General features: G+C 58.4%; 1 protein-coding gene across 2 annotated transcripts; it reads right to left on the bottom strand.

The window, feature by feature from the left end:
- Positions 1 to 1,245: 1,245 nt before the first annotated feature.
- Positions 1,246 to 10,092, bottom strand: Ecel1 (endothelin converting enzyme like 1). Of its 2 annotated transcripts, none has more exons than XM_075951755.1 (18): positions 9,958 to 10,092; positions 7,917 to 8,801; positions 7,254 to 7,322; positions 7,055 to 7,165; positions 6,875 to 6,967; positions 6,578 to 6,702; positions 5,729 to 5,951; positions 5,172 to 5,270; positions 4,850 to 4,924; positions 4,617 to 4,720; positions 4,346 to 4,404; positions 4,215 to 4,266; positions 3,265 to 3,332; positions 3,005 to 3,129; positions 2,644 to 2,709; positions 2,162 to 2,257; positions 1,828 to 1,904; positions 1,246 to 1,681 (listed from the first exon to the last, which is right to left on the bottom strand). In XM_075951755.1, exons 2-18 carry the CDS (start codon positions 8,700 to 8,702, stop codon positions 1,582 to 1,584), a joined length of 2,328 nt encoding a protein of 775 aa, XP_075807870.1. In that variant the 5' UTR covers positions 8,703 to 8,801; positions 9,958 to 10,092; the 3' UTR covers positions 1,246 to 1,581. The 2 variants fall into 2 exon arrangements, with proteins under 2 accessions (XP_075807870.1, XP_075807869.1); XM_075951754.1 differs by lacking the exon at positions 9,958 to 10,092 and adding an exon at positions 9,734 to 9,862.
- Positions 10,093 to 10,974: the final 882 nt, after the last annotated feature.

The following is a 10,974-nucleotide window of genomic DNA, read 5'->3' as shown; positions in this document are numbered from 1 at the left end:
GGATATCAGATATCAGGACCCGAAACTATCTCATAGGTCAAGGCACAAGGAGTGTCCTTCTATACAAGCTACCCAAGGGGCATGCTATATATGCACCCGGGCCAGGAGGAAAAAAAATACAGAACCTATTCATTCCAGCATGGGACACACCTCCAAGAGTGTCATGAAAATGTCCCTGACAAGCAGTTCTGAGTTGGGCTTTGTGTTCAAGACTGAGCAGTGTGCCCTTTGCCACCTTTTTCCAGCACCTGGGGTGTAGGGCCCATGGGTCTACCCCCGCTCCTGGGGTTCATCTTGAGGACAGTTTCTGGTCAGCCAGCTAAAACATTCTGTTTGTTCCTGTGTTCCCTCTGCCCCACCTGGTGATTAGCTATAGGGTATTGCCACTCCATCTTGGGTGTGGCAATTTCCCACCTGCCTAGGTGAATTCCTTATTAGCAGCTAGGTGTAAAAGGATTTCTCCAAGGTTGAATAACTGATCTCCTTTCGAATGACCCAGGCCCTCGCCCAGCTCACGTACTGTTCCGAGAGGGTAACACAGACGCGGGTGTTACACTGGAGCTCCCGTGTGACCACCACGGACTAGGAGGAAGAGCTGTCCCTCCTATACTGGCCATTCTGGAGGTTCCTTCTCAGAGTCTGCCCCCTCATCAGGGTCACACCATTGCAGACCAAGTTCAGATAACTGGGACCCGGGAGGAAAGGCAGGTGCCCACTGACTTCCTTCCTTGCAGACACTGGGTCTCTCGGGTACCCAGCATGAGGATCTTCTCCCCAGGCACTGCTCTCCACGACTGGGCAGCACCCGTGGGCACTCTCCATATCCCTTCCACAGGTTGTGCCTAGAGCCCCTCAGCTAATCACCTGCCACCCCTTAGCTCACGTAGGAGCCCTCACTCCAAGCTGCAGAAGGCCAAATGCTAGGGAGGCTGGCCTCAAGTCGATGGAACCTGGGGCCACAGTCACCTTCCCAGATGAGAAGCTGACATGGAGGCCTGGCTGGGGCACTGGGGGAGAAAAGCTGGCTTTCCATTGCCAGCAAGTCTCATCACCCCAAAAGTAAAAAGCAGGTCAGCAGGCCACAGGGCTGGACTAGGGGTGCCCTGGAAGGAAGCTGCCTCATGGCTGTGGGGAACAGGGAGGTAAAACAGGGAGCCAGCATCTGTCTCTAGGTTCCCAGCTGTGCCGCACGTTGAGCCTCCCACCCACAGGACCCTCCATTGCCGCTGGGTCTGGAGGCCAAGGTAATAGATAGCACAGCAGCTTTATTGACCAGACTTATCAGCAAGAGCACAGCAGTGGGACCTGTACAGTCCAGCCCCAGCTGGGGTCCAGCTGCCTACAGCCAAGTTTGGGGACCTCCTATCTCCTCCTTGAGTGCCCCCAGAACGTAGCCTTACCCCTACTCCAGGCCCTTGCTGAAGCAAAGGCCTGCAGGGTATGGGAAGACAGTCACATAGAGGTTGGAAGGCAGGTAGACCTGGAGCGGGGCAGCATGGGGCTCGTGCTGCCCCAGCAGCTGGTGGAAGTCATCCGTGCAGGGCAGTGGGGGCGTGCAGATAGACAGGCAGACAGCCAGGCTCACCACACAGAGCATTTGTGGACAGGGTTCATGGGAGAGTCCTTGGGACAGTGGAAGGCCCGGCCGAACTCCTCAAACTGGGACACACTGCCCAGGACCCTGGGATGGGGGGAGAGACCCCAGCAGTGTGAGCTTCTCCAGCTACCCCAGCGCTTTTTCTGGGTTGACCCATTCCCTTCTTGTCCCTCTGCCCCCATGAAGACACAAGGAGGGGACTGGCTGCCCGGAAAGGCGGGCAGGCATACCGGTAGTGCTCAGGTGCGTGTTTGTCTGTCAGCACCTGCAGGTAGATGGACTGCGACCTTCGCTTGATGCACCAGTTCTGGGACCCAGCAGGCCAAAGGAAGGAGGGGAAAAAATGGGACCAGGTGTCTACTGCTTATTCCCTTCCCCTTCCCCCCCACTTAGGCCCCAGCAGAAGCCACGGGCCATCATCTCTCAGAGGACAGGCAGGTGATGGGAGACAGGCTGAACCCTGGGAATGGCCATTTGAGGCCAGTACATTTGAGACTGAGCCTGGACACCGCGTTCCCTACCCAGCCCCTGCCCAGCCCCTGTCAAGCTCTCCATCCAGCCCACCTGGGCAAAGGCAATGAAGAACAGCTGGTTGTGTGTGTACTTGAGCCGGTGCAGCGGGTGCTCAGGGCCGTGCTCCCGAACCCACTTCTGATAGGCCTGGCGGTGCAGAGAGCCGGGAGCTGCTGTGACCACTCTGCTGCATGCTGTTCCTTCTCCGTCCTCCCCAACCAGCCATCCTCCCCCACCAGAAGATGAGCACCTCCTCCCCAGACCCAACTCTATACTGCCCACTCTGTCATACTCCTGGCCTGTCCACCTTCCTGCTTTGGCATATGGATCCCAGAATAGCGCCACCCCCTCCAGGCAGTCCTCTCTGCTCTCCCAGGGAAGGTGGCACCTGCTCTGGTTTGTTTTCCCCTAAAGGACCCCGGTCTAGGCAAAAGCATCAGCAGGATGAGAAGGGAGGGGCTGTATCCCTCGTCTGGAGTTCTCCACATCCACCTGTTCCCCAGCAGAGACAGAGAGTAGGCTGGGTGGCTCACATAGTAGGCCAGCTTCAGGCCTCCCATGTCTGCGATGTTCTCACCAAGCGTGTGCTTCCCATTCACCTGCCAGAAGGAAGAGGAAGGAGCCACATGGGGCCTGCTGGCCTCCCACAGATCTGGCTACCCTGAGCCCTTCCCCCTTTCCCAGGGAATTCAGGAACTGCTTTTTCCTCCCCTCGCCCCTACACATGTACCAGGCGAGTCTTCTTGGTGAAGTATGTGGCTGTTCATGAACGTGGGAATCCAGAGCATGTGTGCAGGGACCGTATTTGGGTACATGCAAATGTGCGTGAGCGTGCGTGATTCCAGTTTGTGGCCAGCCAAAGGGGCGCGGACGACAAAGGTGGCAAGGTCTCACCCGCTGGTTGTAGACGGTGAAGTTGTCATAGAGACGAACGATGCACTCGGCCTTGCGCAGAAAGCGGCTGTAGGAAGCTTCTGTCCACCAGTGCAACAGGTTTCCTGAGCGGTCATACTGGCCCCCTGTGGACAACAGATGGACATGCCAGAATGCCAAGAGTGAGCCTCACTCTAAGGCCAGGCTGGGCACCTAGTTCATCCCTTATAACTCTCCCACTCTCGGTCCTCCCCCTCTCCCAAGACCCTCTCAGGTCTTACCCCAGTCATCGTAGCCATGGGTCAGCTCATGTCCAATGATGGTGCCGATGCCCCCATAGTTCAGAGACCTGGACGCACGGCAGCAGGTTAGGCCCTAGCCCTCACCTGCCCTCTGAGAGCCCCACATTGCTGCCCAGGTCTCTATTGCCCCTGGCCAGGTGGCCAGGGAGGCCTCAGAGGTCTAGGCATCTCCAAGGTCCTGGGCATGTGTCCCGTAGCTTCCTCACAGGCTCCATGAAAGGTACCAGTGACTACATGTCTACCTGTGTTCTGGGAAATAACATCTTACAAAGTTGATGGAGGCTGTGAGCTAAAAGAAGCAGGAAGGGATTCACTTGAGGGCTAGGCCTCCTTCCTCATCTCTAATTTCCCTCGCTTTCTGAGCCTAAAATGGGTAGAAATATGCTAGTTAGCTTTGGCTGTAAGCTTGGCATAGCCTAGAGTCATCTGAGCTGGTCTCAGTGGGGGATTGCCCATCTCAGATTGGCCGGTGGCCATGTCTTTGAGAGACTGCCTTGAATGATGATGGATGTGGGAGAGCCCAGTCAGTCCACTGTGGCCAGCACCCTAGGCAGGGGGCCCGGGATGTATAAGAAAATAGGCTGAACAGGAGCCAGAGCAAGCTAGAGAGTGAGCAAGTGACATTCCTCCACGGGTTCTTGCCTGACTTCCCTCAATAATGAACTGTGACCTGGGAGTATAAATAACTAAACCCTTCCCTCCCCAGGTTGCCTCTGGTCAGGGTGTTTTATTGCAGCAACCGTTATAGTCGGGAAGCTGTTGCATACAATTTCTTCCAAATAACCACAGTGACATGAAACGGGAGTATGGGAACCCAGGGTCTATGGCTGAAATCTTTCGGTTCTTCCCCCCTCCCCGCCGCCCCCATAACCTGCCACCTGTAGACAGAGCTGGCGGACCCAGCTGCACCCTTTAAGTTCCCTACTTACTGTGGGAAGTCGGGGTCATACAGGGTGGGCTGCAGGATGCCAGCAGGGAAAACTAAGAGGAAGGTATGGTCAGTGGGAAACACAGGCACTTTCAGGCCCACCCCGGGGTGGGGCGGGACACGTCTCCTTACCCATCTGGTTCTTATTGGGTAGATAGTAGGCATTGAGTGCCTGTGGAGGGAGCAGCCACCTGTGCAGGGAGGCTAGAGTCACCTGGAGGGTGCATACCACTGCCCCCGGGGTTCCCGATAGCACAGCTAGCTTCTAACAGAGCGTCCTCTGGCCTCTCTCTGGCTAGGCCCTCCCCTTGGCCTCCTCACTTGGCCTGGGTACCCAGCATGCCAGCACGCCCTGCTTCCCTCACGGCCCTCCTTGACCCCTAGCTCAGGGCCAGGCACCCACGTGGATTTGTCCACCTCCTGTCGAATCTTCTTGACGGACAGCTGGATGCTGAAGCGGATGCTGTTCAGGATGTTCTTGAAGTAGGTTTTCTCGTGGACCTCAAACTGCAAGGGGGATGGGCAGTGCTCAGCCGTGAGCTGGGGAAGGGCCAGGCCTTTGGCTGAAGAACCGTGACTCTTCCCGGTCTCGTGGTGGATTTCTCTGGGGCCTGGGGGCAGCGGAATCCTGCCTACCTCATATTCTTTATCTACGGCCTCGGGTTTCAGCAGGAAGTCCGGGTAGCCGACCATGACCATCATGTACTGGAGCTGTGGGTGAGAGGCAAGGGACCCGGACCTCAGGAGACAGCCTCTCCCAGGCCAAAAATCAAAATCAAAAGAGCTTCAGACTAGCCTGGGATTGGGGTGAAGGCAGAACGGAGCAGAGCAGTAAATTCCATACAATTCCATAAAGGTATCTGCCTCTTTCCTCCTCTTATTCCCTGGACCTGATACCCAGTAGGCACTCAAACAAGTATTTGTGGAACCAACTGCTGGGAGTCAGGCCCTATCTCACCTTGGCCCGAGCGGCTGCCTTGGTCTGGGCGTCCATCCAGTCCAACTCCTCTAGGCGCTGGCCCAGGATATACTTGATATCTTCCACCAGCTGCTGTACCTGAGGGTCAGACACCAGAGACGAAGAGTCAGCTAAGAAACTAAAGCTGACCTGACCCCAGCCCCTGGTACCAGAGGTTTTCCTATCATCTAATGCCACTCCTTCAGTGCAGGGCGCCATGCTGAACGCTAAGGGGAGACATGGCAAGCAGGTCCCTATACCCAGGAGCACGAGAGCAAGCACCAGCCTGAAAGAAGAAAGCACCCCAGGACAATTCTGACCAGTTCTAAGATCATGTCTCCCGAACACGGCTAAGGAGGACCCTCAGGGGAAAGGCAGAGCAAGCCACCTGCAGCTGACTGCATGCAAGCTTCCCAGGAGAGGAGAGGCCCAGGGAGGCGCATCCTAGATCCTCAGGGACAGCTAAGCCCTGAGCCACAAAGGGAAGCATGGGGTCTTCCGTTGTCCACACCGAGCTCACCACCTGCACCCCCACCCTAGACCCAGGGCAGCCTGACCTTGGCTTTACTGGCAGCTGAGAAGTGTTCATGAACAAAGAGGGCACCAAGAGCCATGCCAAAGTGGCGGTTGGCCTGGCCCAGGCAGACTCGGGCCAACTCCTGGGGCTTGTCACTGCCCTCCATCTCTCTGGCCAGCTCGTGCAGTGCCTCGCGGAATGGTGGGGACAGGTGCTCACTCAGAACCACCACCACACGCCACACTAGGTAGTTGTGTAGGATCCTGGAGGCCAGGTAAAATGGGATTGTCCAGACAGGCATGCAGGAAGGTCACCATGGTCCTACCTCCCTGTGCTCCCAAGCTAGGATAAGACCCAGTACCCTACCCTGCCCACTAAGAAGATGAAAGAGGTCAATTTAGATATGCAGAAACCAACTTTGAAATGTTCCAAGCCCCACCATACAGCAGAAGATGTTCTTGTTAATAATCCTTAAGCCTAACCCTGATGGGCCAGCATGGTTTCCTACTTTTGTATGGGACACCAGACACTCAGAGATGGTTGTCTGGATGGCCTTCTCTTCCTTCCCTGGATGTGCAGAGACTAGCAGGATTTCCCCCAAGGATTGACCCATGTGCAGTATGACTTTAGCTACAAATCCCTGAGTGATGTTCAAACTCTCCATCCTAGGAGGTGAGGGCCGCCCAAGGGAACCCCAGGCTATTCAGTCTCCCACAGGGGAGGAGAGGGCACCAGCTTCCCATCCCAGCCCTCCCACGTGCCTCCTGGCCTCCTGAAGCGTGGCTTCAGCAGAGACAGGGTTTACAAAGGTCGCCCAGCGGGCAGCTCTAGGTTGCTGAAGGAGAGGCCTGGAGCCAGGAGTGCAGGGGTGAGGGACCTGCAGCCTCACCTGCGGGGTGTGGAGCGGATGAGCTGGGACACCTGCTGCATGTAGTCTGTGGCCAGCAGCACCACCTCCTCGTCCTCGGAGAAGTCCTCCTGGAAGATCTGGTCCAGCAGCCACTTCCACTGCAACTGCGGGGCCAAGGACAGGAAAACAAGGGATAGCAAAAGGGTCAAAGAGAGGCAACAAAGGCTCGTGGGCATGGGGGTGGGAGTGTCATGGAAGACCTCAGACATGCCTAAAGAAGGTGACCTGCCATCCCAGCCCTCGCATCACCCATCCACCAGGTCTGGGGACACTCACATGGGGTGTGATCTTCTGTAGCTGGCCCAGAGTCACTTTGTTGTACATGGAGCTGACATCTCGACGGAGATCATCATATTCCGACACAGAGATCTGGAGTGGAGACCAGACAGACCCGGGCCTGACCTAGGCTCCCTGCACAGGTCCCAGTCCCAGGAGTTCCCAGCCCCTCCTGCTCACATTGGCCAGCCTCTGTTCCAGCTGAAGGATCTCTTGAGCCTTCTGCTCCACGGCATCTGCCCCCAATAGTCTGAGAAGCCGCTCCATGAACACCCTGTAAGCTGCCAGGATCTACACAGGACAGGAGTTCCTCAGTTAGCCCTGGGGCTCTTTCATGGGGCCACTTCCTTTCCAGAAGCCCATACCCATACCCAGGCACCTTTTCACTCTCCTCATCTTGAGCTAGGTACAGGGTTCTTTCTGGCAGTGTGAGCCCATCCTGGTCAATCTGAGGAGGGAAACGGGAACTACAGGTCAGAAGTGAATGGCCAGTTTTCCAGCGTTCCCATCCAACTGTCACAAAAGAGAAGATGTGTCAAACATAGATTCTTTGCCACAAGCTGCGGGAGCACAAGAACCAAGCCCTCCCTCCTTTTTTAGAGACTAGCCAAACCCTGTCGCTGTTAGTCCTTAAGACGCCTCTGTGGAGCCCACCCTTCACTCCTTCCAACAGCCTTCACTTTCCCCACCTGTAGGGACACCATGGGGCGCTGTACTGGGAGTTGGCACCTCTGGAATTTCTGGTCAACCCCAATCTTTCAGGGCAGTAGCCCGCGGTTCCCCACTCCCGGAGCCCCGCCTGCCTGAGGACTGGGAATTGCGGCTCCCGCGGCTCAGCTAAACACCGCAATTACTCCAGGGAAATTACTTGCGCCCTCCTCCCGCGCTCTGCCCGCCGCGCGCTCCGCACCTCCCCGCGCCCCTCGCAGTCCGAACCCGCATCTCGGGCGCGGGATCGAGCTTGGGGCACGCGGCGCCAAGGGTCCCAGGTCTCAGGCGGAGCGCAGGGGTTGCGGTGGTGGGGTGGGGGTGACACACTCACGCGGATGACGTAGCGCGAGGAGTTCCTGTCGTCCAGGCTGACAGTGAGCGAGAAGAGCGCGGCCGCGCTGTACACGCCTTGCGCCTTGTACAGCAGTCGGTTGAGGTCCCAGCGAGCAGCCCCCGGGTGATCGGCCGTGCCGCCCAGGTCCCAGCCGCCGCAGTCCTCGATGACCTCGAGCATGGGCCGCGGCCCGAGCCTCTCGATCTCGCGCATGTCGAGGCACGAGCGGAAGAAGGCGCGCACCTTGCGCTGCGCAGCCCCGCCGGGGCCTCCCGCGGGTCTCGCCAGCAGGCGCCGCAGACGCTCCTCGTTCTGCTCGCCGATGGCAGCGATCGTACCGTAGGTGAGCTTGTCGTCGGGGATGGCGTGGCGCCGCAGCCAGCCCCCGCACGCAAACGAGTAGAAGTCCTGACACGGGTCGATGCTGGCGTCCAGGTTGGCAGACAGGAAGCGGGCGGCGCGCGCAAAGGCCTTGCGCTCTGGGCAGCCCTCAGGACAGGCTCCGCCACCTCCTGCCGCTCCCGGGCCCAGGTACTTGAGTGCCAGCATGGCCGCCAGGATGGCACAGAGGCCGGCGGCAAACACCAGCCCCGACAGCAGGCACACCTCGCGTCGGTTCCAACGCGGCAGCCCGGCCCGGGTCCCGCTAGCGCTGCGCCCTACGCTCCTCGGGAAGCCTGGAGGCAGCGAGGTCCCTCGGGCGCCCGCAGTACCACAACGGCTTACATACTTGACTTCCTGGAACTCATCGTAGTGTGCTGTCATGGAATATGGGGCCTCCATGGTGCTGAGGCTGTGGCCACACACGCCTGGTTTGGTCGTCTATATGCTGTTTCTGTCTTCGGGCTCTCTGATGGGCGCCCACATGGCCCTCGGTCGCAGCTGTAGGAAGGGAATATTAGCAGGCTCAGAGAGGCCCTAAAAAGCGAGGGGGACCCAGGAACAAGGGATGGAGGTTAGTTTAAGAAGATGGAGGCCACCTGTGATCCACAACCAAAGCCTGCGCCTGGCTTCACTTCGCCACCCAAGGAAGAAGGAAAGAGGAGGGCTCAGTAGCCACCAGCTTGTACGGGAATAGTAGCCTTTTAACCTGCCTTCCCACATCCCCGCATGGTCACCGCAGAGTTGGGATGCCCTGACACAAGGCAAAAGAGCACCGGGCACAAAGTGGGGCTTCACTAGCAACCTGTTTCCCTTGCCTTTGCCTTTCTTGCCCATCATCTGCTCCAGCCGAGGCTAGGTGGGGGAGGGGGGAAGCAGAAGCCAGAGAAAGGAGGTGTGGTCAGGGGCGCCTCTATGCGGACCCTGAACCCTCCTTCAGCTCTCTGCACTAAAAAGCTATCAGACACCCAAACTTTGTCCTCGGGGAGGTCTGCAGGACCACTCCCAAGCCAGCTTCTGACTGTTTCTCTTCAGTAGCCCCCAGCCCACTAGCCTCTTCCCCAAGCAGCGGTCCACTCCAGACCCCACCCCTCCCCACCCCCCGACGGCCCTGACCGGCGGTTGATTTCATCATTTGCCACCCATCGCAGCCCTGGGCCATTCCTGGCGTCAACAGGTTCTCCCCAGAACCCAAAGTTGGGCGAAGTTTCACCCCTTCTGCTAAGCCGGCCCTGAGCTCGGAGTCTCCTGCGTCGCGCGGTGCAGCTAGCGGAGCTTAAGAGCCGAGACCTGGAGTCGCAGCCGCAGCCGCAGCTGGAACCAGAGCCGGGAGGACACAGACAAAGCCAAGGAGCTCGGCTCAGCGACCGCGGTGGCCCCAGAGGTGGCTGGGATGTGTGGCCTGGGCAGCAGTGGACCCAAATGACACTTACCCGGCAGGTGCGCGTCTGGGCCAGGCGAGGACAGATGAGTCGGGAGCAAATCCCGGCCTCAGCTGGAGCAGAGCTGTACTGGCTGCCGCTCCGTGTGCCCGCCGCCTCCTCTGCCGCCGCGCCGCGCCGCCCGGCGGCCCCGAAGGAGGGGGCGCGCAGGCGGCTCCACCCTCCTCCTCCCGCCCCCCTGCACCCCTCCTTCTCCCTGCTTCCCTCCGGGCTACCTGTCAGCTCCCGCAGCGCGGAGGTGGGGATGACGACCGCCGATATACGCTCCTGAGGGTGGTGCACCAGTTTCAGGCTCCAGAACTCCGGAGTCCGGATCTGTCCCGGGAGGAAGAAGCGGCAGTCCCTTCTGGTGAGGTGCCTCCGCTTGGAGCCACCTACAGTCTGCGGTAAAGGGGTTGAAGCTAGATGTCTGGAGGCAAAACTGGAGGCTATAGGGCCGTCTGGGCCGAGCCCACAGCAGCTCAGCCCAAGGAGGACTCAGATGGGCTGTGGGAGGCGCAGGTGAAGAGCTTGATCTTGCCCCGCACTCTCCCAGGGGCCCTCAGTATCAGCCCTTCTTTGTCCTCGTGTTCACGCTTGCCCCGTCTGGGTTCTGTGGTTGGTGCAGTGCCCTTCACTTAGCTCTGCTGGGGAGGTTGCAAGAAGAGGCTGAGGCTGTGGCCTCCTCAACCTTATTTTTTTTCCCCTGCCGTCACTGCCAGGAAGTCCCTGGCCCACATAGGGAGAGGGGCCAAGAAAAGGATGCTGTAGGCTGGGAGAGGCGGGGATCTCACCCCCCACTTTGCTCAGAACTATTCGTGGGATTACATGGGGTGACATTACCCGGCCTTCCACCGCTTCTAGTTGTACTTCCTTTTGAAATCTTGTCCCTCCCTCCTCCCAAGATGCAGAAGCATCTTTGCCTCTCCACTGTATCCACAGGGTGAGGCCGGCAGGTGACAGAGAACTAGGAGCTTCCTAAAGGACTGTTACTTTGCTCTCTCTGCCTTGCCTTACCCATCTCTTCCTGTGTCCCCGGCAAACAACCACACAGCAGCAACAATTGCAGCCCTGTGGCTCCCGCCTGCAGCCCTGGCCTAAGCAGTGTTTCAGCATTGGTGAATACCCATATGATGGAATCTGTGTTGAGGTGGGAATGAAGACATGTGTCCAGTTTCCTGCCACCCTCCCCTGGGGCTGTTCTTCAGTTGGCCACCCAGTCACAAGCCTTCAGTAGCCACCTCTACCAACCT

This window comes from Microtus pennsylvanicus, chromosome 17 (assembly GCF_037038515.1).
Source record: "Microtus pennsylvanicus isolate mMicPen1 chromosome 17, mMicPen1.hap1, whole genome shotgun sequence".
Lineage (NCBI taxonomy): Eukaryota > Metazoa > Chordata > Mammalia > Rodentia > Cricetidae > Microtus > Microtus pennsylvanicus.
Note: the sequence above shows the minus strand (reverse complement) of the source record. Positions and strands in the feature narration are given on the sequence as shown.

Excerpts from the sequence above, each read along its gene's own strand:
- Ecel1 (XM_075951755.1), bottom strand. The coding sequence starts at position 8,702 with ATGGAGGCCCCATATTCCATGACAGCACACTACGATGAGTTCCAGGAA. Across the intron at positions 4,721-4,849 it reads CCGTAGATAAAGAATATGAG|TTTGAGGTCCACGAGAAAAC; the intron begins GTAGGCAGGATT and ends TCCCCCTTGCAG. Across the intron at positions 2,710-3,004 it reads TCACCGTCTACAACCAGCGG|GTGAATGGGAAGCACACGCT; the intron begins GTGAGACCTTGC and ends TCCTTCTGGCAG.